The sequence below is a fragment of the Sinohyriopsis cumingii genome, unplaced genomic scaffold (genome assembly GCF_028554795.1).
Source record: "Sinohyriopsis cumingii isolate HCF-2022 unplaced genomic scaffold, ASM2855479v2 utg000624l, whole genome shotgun sequence".
In the NCBI taxonomy this organism is placed as follows: Eukaryota; Metazoa; Mollusca; class Bivalvia; order Unionida; family Unionidae; genus Sinohyriopsis; species Sinohyriopsis cumingii.
The window spans coordinates 2,447,324-2,463,838 of record NW_028315919.1 but is presented as its reverse complement, the minus strand read 5'-3'; the positions used below and the strand labels follow the sequence as shown (position 1 = coordinate 2,463,838).

Sequence of the window (16,515 nt, the reverse complement as noted above, 5' to 3'; positions counted from 1 at the left end):
AGGACCCCCAAACCTCCCATAAAAAAATTTTCAGCTTTTTTTTATGGAAGATTAAAATCATGTCTGTATATGAAATAAAACAAGAGAAGGAATGGCCTTTGTAATGATAGAGAACATGGCAGCTCACTGAGTACGAGACAGCAGTACCCCATTTAATATCGCAAACAAACTCTGATTTTTCTATAATGCATTATTCACAAATGATTTAGCTTCAATTTTACCACATTCATTGCTTCATTACTGTATCCTAAACCTCAGTTTCCGAATCAATTCTATTTAATATTTGTCTGGCTGTGCATGAAACAGATTTATATGAAGTGCACAGAACAATCAGGTATATTGCCTTTAAAAAACTGAAGAGTGTATTGGATGATTTGTTGCCCTTTCGTCGGATTTTGTGGGATATGCAATCTTCATCTGTCCATTAGCACATGGTTTTTTTTTATGGTTTTGTTGCCACTAAGCCATCTAATATTCTAGGAGCATTGCCATGAAACTTTACACTCAGTTTCACCCCATGGTCTAGATGAAAATGGTACTGCTCACACATCCAATATGGCCTCCACAGTGGTCTTAAAAATCTTGTTATCTCAACTTCTCCTAAATAGAGAGTCAGATCGATATAGGGTTTTCACTTCTTACGATGTCAAGTTGGTCTTCAATGAAAATGGTGCCAATCTGACATCCAACATGGGAACCATGCCATTTATTATGAAAATCTTTTTATCAATTGATGGTCATATCAACATGGATTTTTCACTAAGAGACCTTTTTATGAGGACTTGTTAGTCCTTAATGAAAATGGTGCTGATCTGGTGTCTAATTTTGCTGCCACAATGGCCATCTTAACAACCCTGTTATTATTACTCAATATTGATGGTCATATGAACATGGGGCTTTCACTAAAAGACTTCTTATGATGTCTAGGTGTCCCTAAATAAAATTGTGCTGATCTGAAGTCCATTATGGCCACCATAGTAGTCATCTTGAAAATCTTATAACAACTCAACCTGAACAGAAAGTTCTATTGATGTGGTTTTTTTTTTACCAGAGACTTCTTTTAATGTCCATTTGATCTGACAACCAGTATGACCACCACACATCTTGTTATCATTATTCCTTTGGAATGGATGGGCATATCAACATGAGGTTTTTATTAAAACATTGCTTATCATGTCTACTTGGTCCTAAATGAAAGTGGTGCTGATCTGACATCTAATATGATCACCATGGCAGCCATCTTGAAAATGATTTTATCACTACTCCCCCCCCCCACCCGTACTGTAAGCCATATTGATATGGAGTTTTCACCAAAAGACATCTTGTGATGTCTGCTTGGTCCAGAATTAAAATGTTTTTGATATGGGGTCTAAATAACTGCCACAGTGGCCACGTTGAAAATCTTGTTATCGCTACATCTCCTGAATGAATGGTCATATCATCATAATGTTTTCACTCTTGTTTTATCTACTCCAGTTTAAGGGAGTTGTTTTGATGTGGGTTTTTCATCAGAAGAGTTCTTTTGGTGTCTGCTTGGTCCTAAATGAAAATGACTAACCCTTAATATAGTAACCATTGTGGCTGTCTTGAAAATATTGTTATCTTTACTCCCAAATGGATGGCTACCTCAAGCATGGGGTTTTCATCAGTAGACATCTTATGGTACCTAGTTGGTCCTAATTGAAAATGCTTGGGGTTCTTATCAGTAGACATCTTATGGTACCTAGTTGGTCCTAACTGAAAATGCATGGGTTTCTTATCAATAGACATCTTATGGTACCTAGTTGGTCCTAATTGAAAATGCATGGGTTTCTTATCAGTAGACATCTTATGGTACCTAGTTGGTCCTAATTGAAAAAGCATGGGGTTCTCATCAGTAGACATCTTATGGTATCTAGTTGGTCCTAATTGAAAAAGTATGGGGTTCTTATCAGTAGACATCTTATGGTACCTAGTTGGTCCTAATTGAAAAAGCATGGGGTTCTCATCAGTAGACATCTTATGGTACCTAGTTGGTCCTAATTGAAAAAGCATGGGGTTCTTATCAGTAGACATCTTATGGTACCTAGTTGGTCCTAATTGAAAAAGCATGGGGTTCTCATCAGTAGACATCTTATGGTACCTAGTTGGCCCTAATTGAAAAAGCATGGGGTTCTCATCAGTAGACATCTTATGGTACCTAGTTGGTCCTAATTGAAAAAGCTGCCAGCTGTAGATCCAGTATGGCTGCCAATGTGGCTGTAATAATAATTCTTGTTGCAACTACTTTCCCTGGAAGGGCACCTGGTGGCTGAGTGGTCTAAAGCGCTCACTGTTACAGATCACTACCATCTCACCTCTGTCTGTCTGCCGCCTCAGATGAGGGAGGTCATGGGTTCGATTCCCGGCCGAGTCATACCAGAGACTTAAAAAATGGTACTAACAGCTGCCTCACTTGGCATTCAGCATTAATAGGTTAGTGTTAGAACTGGTCGGCCTGGTGTCAGGATAATGTGACTGGGTGGGATATCATGCTACATGTCTGCGGCATTATGCCCCAGTGCTAGACATCACTATAAACTGCCACATTGCAGACATCGTAGCGGTATGACTGAAAAATTGTTAAAGCTACGTTAAAAATAAAAATCACATCACATCACTGTCTGTCTGCATGGGTTGGAGTCTCAGGTTCAACCAATTTGGGTACATGAGAAAGCTCACCAGTATCTTCCCTTGGGTCAGTGGTTGTTCTTATTCTTTTTTCTTTCTGGGTTCTTCCTCCATGTGTAGCCTATTGTGTGCTGAAAAATGGTATTCAACTCCACAACAACAGCTCCCAATGGATGGATAATCATAATGACACAGAGTTTTCACCAAAAGACTTCAAATAATGTCTACTTTGTCCTAAATGAAAATGGTGCCAATCTGACATACAGTATGTCCACCATAGCAGCTAATTTGGAAATCTTGTTATCAGTGACGGATATCATAGATGGTTTCAGCACTCAGTAGTTAAAATGAAGGAGCGGTCTTGTCTTAAATACCTGGAAAATCTTTTACTGCATGGAGCATCAGTCTCTTGAAGTGACTCATGTTTCATTTTGCCATGACTCGAATCCAGAAATATAGAAATCTTTTATATTTAAATGTATCCTTTAATGAGTTATTATTATTGTTATTATTTTTATTGTTATTATTATTATTGATAGTCTATTATTATAAGCCTTGAAGTTAGAGAGTTTCTTTGTGATACTTAATCTGAATGAAGGTTCCTCTTTAATGTGCTTAGTGAACAACCTTGCCTCTGTATTAGCTGAAAGGTCTTTCTTTCTTTCACTGGTTTATATAATACACATAATGTTGTTGATGTTTTGTTTTTATTGTACATTTTATGATTCTATGGTCTTAAACTAAGCAACAGAAAGAAATAAAACCAAAACATTTAGTAAAATCAGCAAATAAATTTATTTCTCCGAGTTGCAAAGTGAAAATTTAATAGGAACTTGCATTATTGTGAATTGAATTCAAATAATGCTAACAGCTCTGTGAGATGTCCAAAAGTATAGTGTGTTCCAAATGAGTTCCAATATTGACTCTAATGTAATGTTGTACCAATGGTCTTGAATAAGTTGATGTACTGATGTATTGATGAAACACAATGATATAATTCAGAATGTCTTTGAATGAATTCACAATAATCCCCAAATATTGTTTTAGTCCAAAAAGCTAATAAGCACTTTATAATTACAATGATTAATTTTTAGATAAATGACTCTGCTTAAGTTATATCTGAACACAACTGAAAATAATTTTACAAACTGTTCTTAAGTTAGGAATGAATAGATTTGTTTATCACAACCTAAGAAACAATAAAATTACCAGGATGTGGGTCATACATTTGCTTATAGAACCAATGTAATGTTTAAATAAAGCTGGTCTTTGAACTCAAATATCAGTAACTTTTTTAAAAATTATATGAGTCAGCTAGTCCATGACTATGCTTTCCTCAATCATGGCCAAGAGTCAAGCACATAAAATAAATTAAATAATGTTTATAACAATATTCAGTGTTGTTTTTTTAAAAGAATTTGCATTTCGTTAAAACACTTTTAATAAGATAAGATGTGAAAGTTATACAATAACAGTTTTGAAAATGGAAAACCTAACTGCCATAAATACATTTCCATTACTTTCCAATATTGAAAGGTAACAATGGAGTAAAGCAAGATTTGAATGCATTTCTAAGACCATAAATGAAAAATGATGAGATTTTAGATGAAATGCAGACATAAACTTAATTCAGACAGAACACAAATAGAATGAAAATGTTATTGTTGTTGTTGTTGTTGTAGGGTTTAACGCCATTTTTCAGCACACGATAGGCTATACATGGCGGCCAGTATTAATGGTGGAGGAAGAACCCAGGAAAACCCTGGAAAGAACCACCGACCCATGAGAAGCTACTGGCAAGCTTTCTCCCATACCCACCTTGGCTGAATCCGAGACTCGAACCCACACAGACAGGGGTGAGATGGCAGTGAACCGTAACAGACAGCGCTTTAGACCACTTGGCCACTCGGGGCCCCTAGAATGAAAATGAAGTACAGATTTGGTAAAATTACCCGTTTCGGGCTCTGTAGAGCCAGCTGATTCATGCATTGGAGCATCCACTATTGTGCTTGATTCATGCATTGGAGCATTCACTATTGTATTCTATTCATACATTTAAGGATCCACTATTGTACTTCATTCATGCATTTAAGGATCCACTATTGTACTCAATTCATGCATTGGAGGATCCACTATTGTACTCGATTCATGCATTGGAGGATCCACTATTGTGATGTGATGTGATTTTGATTTTTAACATAGCTTTAACAATTTTTCAGTCATATTGCTACGATGTCTGCAATGTGGCAGTTTATAGTGATGTCTAGCACTGGGGCATCATGCCGCAGACATGTAGCATGATGTCCCACCCAGTCACATTATCCTGACACCAGGTCGACCAGTCCTAACACTAACCTCTTAATGCAGAACGCCAAGCGAGGCAGCTGTTAGTACCATTTTTGTAAGTCTCTGGTATGACTTGGCCGGGGATCGAACCCACGACCTCCCGCATCCAAGGCGGATGCTCTGACCACTAGGCTGCACTATTGTACTTGATTCATACATTGGAGGATCCACTATTGTACTCGATTCATGCATTGGAGCATCCACTATTGTACTCGATTCATGCATTGGAGGATCCACTATTGTACTCAATTCATGCATTGGAGCATCCACTATTGTATTCAATTCATGCATTGGAGCATCCACTATTGTACTTAATTCATGAATTGGAGCATCCACTATTGTACTTGATTCATGCATTGGAGCACATACTATTGTACTTGCTTCATGCACTCTCTGTCTCATCATTTTGAGCTATTTTATCAAGTATTAAAATTTGCACAATATTTCCAATTTATTAACATCTAAAAACAATATTATATTTGATATTTAAAAATGTGTGTGATGTATTAGATCCAATAACACTTATTGGTTCTTTATGGCATGAATTGGTTAAAGATAGGTCTTGTTGAGCTGTGTTGGAAACAATGAAAGGGTCAGAATAATTTTGACAATGTTGTTTCAGCTTAGTTTAATTAAGTTAGTACCTCATGCAACCAAGCAGAAAAGACTTGATCTGTACTGCATATTGGTAGCTAGGGTAAAGCATATTTTACAATAATTAATTAATTTCTCAACATTTTTTAAAGATGAAAATTAATATTGTGCACGTACTCCATGTTTTAAAAACCCCGTAACAACTGAATTATCCATATCCTACAACATTAAGTGGCCAAATATGGCCAAAGCCTTAAAGTATTTTTATCATATTTGTCTGAGTACTAAGAAATTGCACAGAAAACAAGTGAATACATAATATTTTTGAGATTAAATTTTGATCCACATTTGCCAAATTTTCAGATAGCAGACAAATCAACCGACCTTTCCCATCAAGTTTTGTGCCAGGAACACCCAACCTGATCCTCTGTCCAAAAGGTAAACATTGTTTAAAAGAGATTTTGTTGTCAGTATTGATGAAAAAACATGATATACATGTCTTATGGAAGTAGGTATTTCATTTTAGCAATATAAACGTTGGACAAAATATTGGTCCTTGGTTTTCACTAAAGACTCTTTACGATATGTAGATGGTCTTGTGTGGAATGGTATCAATCAAATGTTCAGCAAATCATATCAAGTTGGGGTTTTCTTTTATAGATTTAATTATGTTTAGTAAATTTTAAATGAAGGTGGTGCCAGTCTAATTACCAGCATGTCTGCCATTATGGACATCTTTGAAATCTTCTTACAGTATTAGTTGGTAATAAATAAAAATGATGCCAATCCGATGTTCAAAACATGGGGTGCTTTTGCAGCCATCTTGAAAATCATTACTTCTCCCTGTGAATGGATGGTAATATCAGAATGGAGTTTTCACTGTCAATCATCTTTGAATAATCAATTGGTCCTTTTAAAATGGTACAGATCTGACAACAGAATTTGCACCAATGATGGCCATCTTGAAAATCCTGTTATTGCTTTTCCTGTCATGTCTTCAAAGGGATTTCTCATGTCTTACTATGTTTGGTTGGTCCTGTTTGAAAATGTGCCAGTCTGTCATCATGGATGGGTACAATAGAAGCCTTCTTAAAAATTATTGTATCTATACAGTTACTACTCTTGAACAAATCATTGTATTTTCACTGAAACATTTTGTATGGTTTTTGTAGTGATCAAACTGAAAATGGCCATTATAATGGATTCCTTTAAATTTTTGTTCCAAAACATGAGTTCCTCACCAGATGCCATTATCAGACTTTGTAGATGGCTTACATCTGGAGTAAGAAAGAAGCCTATAAATTTTGGGGTAAAAGTTCATGGTCACTGGACTGAAGGAAGTAAAATTATTTCTGCAGAATATTATTGGTTCTTTGTGATGCACTTAGGGTAATGAAGAAACCTTTGGTAAAAGGAACAAAAAAAAACAAGATCACTGTGACTTAAAGAATAATTATTTTTCATAATAACTTTGTTCAAGTCAATGTACCTTGACCAGGCTTTGTGGAGGGCATGCACTTAAGGTATGGTAGAAGCTAGGTGATTTGGTGGTTAAAAGGTCAAAGGTTATGGTCTTTGTGACTGGAAGGAGAAATATTTTGTAGAAAGGTTTTCACTTGGTGTAGGAAGAAGCCTTTTGGTGGGTGGGTGACAGTTGTCAAAGATAAGTATGTGACTGATGTGACTGGAAGAAGACATGATTGCGCATGCAAATTTCAGCCAGTGGTCAGTAATCTCCTGAGTCAACCATGTCCTGCTATTGTCTGCAATAAACACAGGGTGGGCATATATTGTGACATTCACAATATTTCTGTTTTACATGCAATGGCTTGTGTGCATGATGCCATAAACAAGTATGAATATATTTGTATCAGTACCAGTTTGGTGGATATATGTGAAGTATTCCATGAACTACACAGTCAAATAACTTATGTTCAGTGATCTTCTCACAAAGAAATTGGTTTTGATTTACACAGGCTTTTATTGTCACCATGTTAACTGAGAGATATAAGAAAAAAATATTTTTTCCCAAAACCTGGGGTGTTAGAGTTTTTAATAAATAACTGAGTGGCATAAATACTCATCAGTGAAAAGAAAATACAACAAATTCCTGAAGAAAAAAGTTTAGCCTGTAGAGCACCAGTTCCTTCAAAAGACTAGTTTGTCTTCCTTTTATGTCCTCTTGTATATTTCTTACTGGTCACTGTTATTTGTAGCTGATGTTCTCTCCACTGTCCTGTCAGTTTACATGATGGATCAAAATCAACCCCTCCCCCAGGCAGATGAGTTTCTGGTGTGTACACCACAGACAACACTGGATCAGGTAAGTAATGAAAAATAATTACAAATTCAAATTTTTTTAAAACTTCAGGTTTTACCTGACTTAGTTACATAAGTTTTTTTTTTCTTCTGTGATAATGACTTGAAAAATAGAAATGATGCATTTATTATATTTGAAGTAAGCATGCAATCATTGCTGTGAATGATATGTTACCTTTCACAGAGACCCATATTTAAAGGGTATTTTGGTCACACGGTAGAGTCAGTATGTTTGTAATAATACCTTGAAATTATATCCATCATTATGTGATAGATATTTTTATATCGTGTGAAATATTATTAATGTTTTGCAGCCATGCTGTCAGAATTAATTATCCAACTGCAAATTATTATTTGGTTAGGATTATAATCACTTGCCCAATGGAACCAGAGACTATTTAATTTATTAGATTTTTTTTGAGGTGGGGTCTGGTGGATTCATATACACTGCTTGGAGCAACAGCATCCATTTAGGCTGATTGCCTTGTCTGTATATTACTTGAAAAATCTTCTTCATTCTCTGTCTTACTCTTTATTTTACATACTGTATATAAGTTCTTCCTGTCCTCTGACATGTGGATGCATACAGTACATGCCCAGTATTGATCCATTTTTATGTAGCTGGATGTATTCTGGAGACGGACTGTAGCTGACACAACTGGTAAGATACACTGCATGGTCAACAGTGACCTTTTGGACTTTGATGTCAGTGACCGTGGGGAACGACGATTAGAGCAGTACATGCAGCAAAGAAAACACCTGGGTAAGAATCATTTTAAGTAAAGTTGACTTTTAAATGCTTTGAAACATTTCTTGAATGGCGAACCTCGACCAGAGTTCATATCATGCCAGTATCTTCTGACAGTGGAACATACTCTTGTCAAGTGTTCTTCTTCCACCATGTGAGACAAATATTTTGATCTGAACTGCATGAAGAAACTGTATGATGATGCACCGCACTTGAAACTCTTGAGGTTTTGAGGGAATGTGGTTTATATAATAAATGTTGACCATGTGTTTTAAGGATTTTGTATGTTAACTTTATTCCAAATATATTTTGGGGTTTTTACATCTTTTTGTTTTTAATTTATCTTGTTCTTCGTGTTTCATTTATTTGAAAGGACTTGTCTTAAATTTTTGGGCATTTTATTTATACGTTTACTTTACCTTTATATTCTTTTGTAAAACACTATTACATACATTCATACATACTTTGAAAACACTTCTGTTCATTATGTACCAATTTTTGTATATGTTATGGTTGCCACAAACAAGAAATTTAAAGTCAAAATGAATGACTCATCTGTGAAAATAATGGACCTTCTTTCTCATTAGAACATATAAATGAATTGATAAGCATAAAAATGTCATTTGATACTCCCGTCTTAAAACAGGTGATATTAATCATCTGTTTGTCCCTTAACACGTGCCTGTTCTCCCATAACTTTGTAATGGTTTGAGATATTTTCATAAAACTATGCTCAAGCGTATATCTTGTCTTGATGTTGAATCTTGTACCATAACCATGCCCTTTGCCTCATAGTCAAGATTGCAGAAAGGCAATCTGCATTTTTGTGACTTGTACCTTTGAGGCACAATTTTTCAACAAATAAAAATATCTTAATAAACTCTTGCCATAATGTGTATCATGACTATATTATGTATTTAATACTACAGACATGTCTCCTGCCATAATGTGTATCATGACTATATGATGTATTGAATACTACAGACATGTCTCCTGCCATAATGTGTATCATGACTATATGATGTATTGAATACTACAGTCATGCCTCCTGCCATAATGTGTATCATGACTATATGATGTATTGAATACTACAGACATGTCTCCTGCCATAATGTGTATCATGACTATATGATGTATTGAATACTACGGTCATGCCTCCTGCCATAATGTGTATCATGACTATATGATGTATTGAATACTATAGACATGTCTCCTGCCATAATGTGTATCATGACTATATGATGTATTGAATGCTATAGACATGTCTCCTGCCATAATGTGTATCATGACTATATGATGTATTGAATGCTATAGACATGTCTCCTGCCATAATGTGTATCATGACTATATGATGTATTGAATACTACAGACATGTCTCCTGCCATAATGTGTATCATGACTATATGATGTATTGAATACTACAGTCATGCCTCCTGCCATAATGTGTATCATGACTATATGATGTATTGAATACTATAGACATGTCTCCTGCCATAATGTGTATCATGACTATATGATGTATTGAATGCTATAGACATGTCTCCTGCCATAATGTGTATCATGACTATATGATGTATTGAAAACTACAGACATGTCTCCTGCCATAATGTGTATCATGACTATATGATGTATTGAATACTACAGTCATGCCTCCTGCCATAATGTGTATCATGACTATATGATGTATTGAATACTATAGACATGTCTCCTGCCATAATGTGTATCATGACTATATGATGTATTGAATACTATAGACATGTCTCCTGCCATAATGTGTATCATGACTATATGATGTATTGAATACTATAGACATGTCTCCTGCCATAATGTGTATCATGACTATATGATGTATTGAATACTACAGTCATGCCTCCTGCCATAATGTGTATCATGACTATATGATGTATTGAATACTATAGACATGTCTCCTGCCATAATGTGTATCATGACTATATGATGTATTGAATACTATAGACATGTCTCCTGCCATAATGTGTATCATGACTATATGATGTATTGAATACTACAGACATGTCTCCTGCCATAATGTGTATCATGACTATATGATGTATTGAAAACTACAGACATGTCTCCTGCCATAATGTGTATCATGACTATATGATGTATTGAAAACTGCAGACATGTCTCCTGCCATAATGTGTATCATGACTATATGATGTATTGAATACTATAGACATGTCTCCTGCCATAATGTGTATCATGACTATATGATGTATTGAATACTATAGACATGTCTCCTGCCTTGAGGTCCAAGTCAGAGCAAGGGTAGATGTAATTCTCTGACTTGTATCCTAGCAGTGGTAAAAAAATTTAAAAGCCTTTATTGAAGAAGATAACTTATAAGTAATATACAACATATACCATTAGAAATATAAATGTTTCAACAATTAGAAAAATATGATTGTGGAAATTTGACTTATTTCATTGACTGTTTAATAAACCTAGGGTCCACACTAAATATTCAAAGCAAAAATTCCTCAGGCCTGTCACTCCACTACCTGAACTTGTCCAAAAGTAAGTTAACTTTGACTTGCGCCAGTTTTAGGACATTTCCCACATACACCATTTGTTTCAATACAGCGCAATATAAGAAAGTAAAATGTTGACTTTTATGTAAATTTTCCCATAAGGTGGAATGCGAAAAAAGATGTTTAATGCTCTAGATTCAGTTTTGAACAAAATGACATGTCAACAAGGGGTTTCAAGAAAATACTTTTTGTATGATGTCTTGTTGTTCATAATTGATGTGTGGAAAAATCACTCAGATTTATTGCCCTTGGCATTCTTTAACTAAATACAGTGTGAGATTTCATGTGTGGAAGTAACTTGTCTGCATTTCTTTATGGATCACCTTTTGTACATATTATGATAAATTTCTAAAGATGCACTCATTGAAAAAATTGTGTATTCATGATACATTCGCAAGTATTATGCACTTATTTTTACTAGATTCATCTCCATCATGGCATAGTGGTGTGATGCAATAGAGGTAGGATGTATTTATATGTGTCAGTTGATCATCATTCCTTTTGTTTCCTCCTTCCTAATAAACAGAGATTAGTGCAAATTGTCATGTATTTATATCTTTACACTGAGACAGTTGTGTTCATTGACCTACTCACCATGATATCAGGTTCAAGGTCAGAGACAATGACAAAGAATTTTGTATTACACAGGTACCATCAAGGCTGAACATTAAGACAATTGAATCTGTCCATTTAATGTATGCATTATGTAAAATATCTGGAGATAGTTGGAAATTGGATTATATGTTCTTCTGTGCATAGGTTATATTTTTATTAAAGCTTGGACAGTCGCTTTTATTGATTTTCAGTATTTCATGAACAATTTAAAGTTCTTTTGAACATACCTTTTTTTTTTCTCTGTTTAGATGACAGGTTCTTGTAATAGCAATATTTGATTGCCACCAGATTTTGTACATAAATTTAGTAGGGAAACTGAAGATCTTTAGCAGTTTATTAATGTTGTCAAAGTTCAAGGTCATGTTGAGAATTGGGATGGCGACAATATTTGTTACTTAGGAGACCATAAACTGAGACTCTGTTAGACCTATCTTTTAGAATTAAAAAACATTAATTTATTTCAGACCTTCAGTATAGACTAGTTGTGGTCTGCAGTACTGAGAATGAGTACAAATCTAGAATCATCACAGCTCTGGACAAGTTCAGGCGGCCCCCACTACCAATTCCAGACATTCATCATATTGCTGACTATGTCAGGAGAAAACTTCAAGTGAAGGAAGGAAATTCAGCTGCTGCTGTAGACTTTGACAAGTATGTGTGTTTGCATGTATGTGCATGCATGCATGCAGATAATCTCCATCAAACCCTATTTTTTCATAAAACTATTAAAGATTCTATATGCTTTTCTTGTGTTCATAAGATAAAAGTAACTCAGAGCAGCCTTGATTAATTTGTTAGGTTCACTTCTTGTCACCTTGACAATGAAGTTTGCATGATATGTGTTTTGCACATTTGCTTGTGTCTTAGTTTGTTGTTCCTTCACTTTTTCGTTAGTTAACCCTCTCAGTATTTTTTTTACCACCTTATTATCTTTGATACTATTTCCCATATGCTTAGAAATTAGTATGATGCATCTTGAGAGGAACAACCCTGCTATACTCAAACTTGATCATTGTGACCTAATTTGCACACATGGGTGACTTTTATTTTCTTCTCAACGATGCTGGGCTTGCTTGATAAAGAAAAATGGTAGGAGAGTAAATACACTACAAATAAAGCAGTTAGATTCTAAGCTGTGTAAGAGCATCAATATGGGCTGCCAGCTGTAATATTCTTGAAAATTTGACCTCTAGTTTTCTTGTCAGTGCTGCTGGAATAGAGCCCCACCGCACTGATTATTACATTAAGACATGGCCATCCCACCTCCACCCCTCCCCATACCCATCTTACACAACAGAGTTGACATCTTGTTTTGTTGAATCACAATCATATACCACACCAGCAGATATTAATCTATGCCATTTTGTTTTATTGAATTGAATGTTCACTAAAGACACTAGAAATAGTAATGCCAGTACATGTGTACATAAATTTACTTTCCATACATTCAGAGAATAATTGTGTACTGGTGATGTTTTTGGAGATTCTTCATTTCAGTTTCATGTGACAGGAAAGTTTAAAAACTGAGTGCTGTTTTTAGAACTTAAGGATGGACATATAAGTGATTAACTGTATGGTGGAAATGCATCTGGCTACGCATTTTTTAAAGAAAAAATTGAAATATTAATTAAATAAAGAGAATATGGATTTCCCTTATCATATTTTAATGGTTATAAAGTGGATACATTATAACACTCCTGCTTTCAAGCTGGTTAATTTTGTATGCCGAGTTGAGAGGTTTCCATTGCTATCTCAATCACTTGCATATGCAGCAGTTGATGTATATGGACACCATTGCTTAAAAGTTATTCAGAATTATACCAAATTAGAAATTTTGTGAAATTATATAATTTTTTCTCTCGCTTCACTGTTCAGTATTATATATCATATGTTTTAGAGAAATTTTGATCTTAATTTCTTATTCAAAAACATAAATATAGGATTTGACCAGTTTATATATGGACACCATTGCTTAAAAGTTATTCAGAATTATACCAAATTAGAAATTTTGTGAAATTATATCATTTTTTCTCTAGCTTCACTGTTCAGTATTATATATCATATATTTTATAGAAATTTTGATCTTAATTTCTTATTCAAAAACATAAATATAGGATTTGACCAGTTTTTCATGTATTTCTTGCAATTTTAGTTTTTTTTGTTTTGTTAAAGACTGTCTCAGTGGGAGCAAAATTGTAATCTTCATATTTCAGATCCAGTGTTCGTGTTGTTAAGTCCTGGCGAGCAGGGGTTGGAAAATCCCTCTATGTTAAGAGAAGTAATGAAAAGTTGACACAACAATATCCCCGCCATAAAATGACAGATCTTGTGAGTATCCCCCTCCAGGACAAAGAGATAAGTGTCTCCCAGGTGACCCAGACTCTTCTAACTCATATACTGCCACCAGGGGCCACAACACCACGCATATTTCACCTGGACATTGCACATGAGGTAATGAATACTTAGGAGCCTCTTCTTTAATAATGTTATAGGTTTGTGAAACCAGTCTAACATACCATGTCTTTTTATGCCCCTACCATAAAGCACAGCATTTCATGCTTTGAGGTTCATCTCACTTTCTGCCTGTCTTTTCTATGTGTTCTACACAGTGACTTTAATTTTAGAATACATACCTTGATCAAACCTTACGGATTGCTTACACATAGGTAGGAGTGAAACATATTGATTTTAGGGTCAGAGGTCAAGTTCAAGGTTTATCTGACTTCATGAAGAAAATTGGCTTGCTCACAAAAACTTCAGTTCTGGGACTCATACTTTGGCTAAATTTTTGGAGATAGCTTGCATTTGGATACTTAGAAAAAGGTAATGATTAGAGTCAAAATATAAAGAATTCAAATTATTGTGCTTTGGAGGAAAAGAAATTGTTTGTCAAAAAAAACTTTAGTTTCATACCGCATACTGTTCCTGGATTTTTATTTCGGTTTCAGATCACATACCATAATAAAAAATTTATGATCTCTAGATTTAAAATTAGGATGAAGCTTGTCACTTTTGTGTTAAAAGAATGAAAGTCAATGTTAGTGTGCCTTTAAAAATGAAAATAGTATATTTTCATTCCAGACTAACTACATTAACCAAAATTAGGATGGCTCACATTTTGTGTTTTGATTTTGGGATCAAAAGGTCCAAAGTCAGCATCAGTGTGACTCAATAAAGAAAAATATTTTTTCAACACAATAATTTTAGTCTTTTACTGCTTGCCTTTACCAAACTTTATGCATGGTTTGCACATGTGGTAAAAAATTATTGATTTAAGAGTTGCAACTTAAAAGTTCACAGCCACAGTGAGAACAAAAAGAAGGTATTGACTATATAAGTTCGTTTTACACTAAGTACCTTGAACAAGATTTATTGATGGCTTGTATTTAATGTAAAAAAGAAACATTTTGATTTTTTGATGAAAAAGTCAAGGTAACTCACATAAAGGCAAAAAAGTGACTGTAAAAAAATCTTTATTACAAACCTTATAATGGCACCAAACTTTGAGAACAGCTTGCTGATGTAGGGAGGAAAGAAGCCTAGTGTTTCTCCAGGATGATTAAAGATAAGGATTCCTTTGACTCACTTAAAATACAGTAGGTACATCTTTATTGTTTTTATATAAAAAAATCATAAATGATTTTTATTGTTTTTAGAGAAAATTCACAAATGATTCTCCTTAAGGAATCTTATCCTCATGGGGTTAAATGTCAAAGTCAAGGTCACTTGGACTTATCGGTCATTGCTATCTAGAGTTAGACATGCCCTGCTTGCAGCTACACAGAGAACTATTAAATATATGGTTGGAATAGAAACACCTTTTAAAGTAATTGTGTTGCACAAAGTGGTGACATTAAATTGATACTTCCATTTGTCCATCTATGCATTACACTGTTATTTCCATTCTTTTACTTTTCAGCCATATACTTATATATTGTATTTCAGGTCCAGGAAGGAGTTGACTACTTACTGTTCAATCTTCTGATCCTGGGATGCTTGACAGACAAGTCTGGATATGTATGGAGACATTCGCCTAGAGATTTGTACCTTGTGGAGACAATGCCGATAGTTGAATCAATTCAAGCAAGAAAGGTATATTTTAATTAAATTTTAGTAATTTTGATGGGTGGTGCCTGTAAAATAAGACTTGTGTCAACAGTAATGAAACTTTATCATAATGAAATGCCTGTGCCACCATTGTGATCTTTTGGTTTTATTTATATTTACAGGAAAGTCAGTACAAGTATAGCAGTATGTATTTTGTTGACTAGCTTCAGAAACATTGTAACTGAGAGTTTAATGCAAAACTTGACAAGATTTGCAGATATGCTGCTAGGGCATACAAGTGTGTCATTAACACACAATCATTATGAATTGCACACTTTGTGAGCAGTGATGTGTGTTGACTCCTACAAATCAATTTGAAGTTGTGCATATAAAAATGTACTCTGCACAGTATACAGATTTTATTTAACTGTTCACCCTTAAAGTGCTTGTTGTAACAGTCACTAGAGGTCTCATAACACTGCCATCACATGTCATTTTTAATTTAGGCAACTATTTACACATCTGGGTACTTGGACTTGACACAAATGGTTAATCAAAATTTGATTAGCACATTGGGCCCTGGAACAAATTTTCTGTTATAGTTTAAACCTTGCATTCATCTTCAAGGAAGTTTGACATATGCTGTTT

The 16,515-nt window shown here is 34.7% G+C and overlaps 1 protein-coding gene across 2 annotated transcripts in view; it reads left to right on the top strand.

Moving 5' to 3' along the window:
• Window positions 1-16,515, top strand: part of LOC149773607 (E3 ubiquitin-protein ligase rnf213-alpha-like) — a 371,427-nt gene that overhangs the window by 104,996 nt on the left and 249,916 nt on the right. For both annotated transcript variants that reach the window (XM_089946359.1, XM_089946358.1), the window contains exons 25-30: window positions 5,953-6,027; window positions 7,806-7,912; window positions 8,530-8,671; window positions 12,285-12,471; window positions 14,034-14,271; window positions 15,766-15,912. In XM_089946359.1, the coding sequence (XP_089802485.1) occupies window positions 5,953-6,027; window positions 7,806-7,912; window positions 8,530-8,671; window positions 12,285-12,471; window positions 14,034-14,271; window positions 15,766-15,912 (896 nt within the window). The remainder of the gene's footprint in view (window positions 1-5,952; window positions 6,028-7,805; window positions 7,913-8,529; window positions 8,672-12,284; window positions 12,472-14,033; window positions 14,272-15,765; window positions 15,913-16,515) is intronic.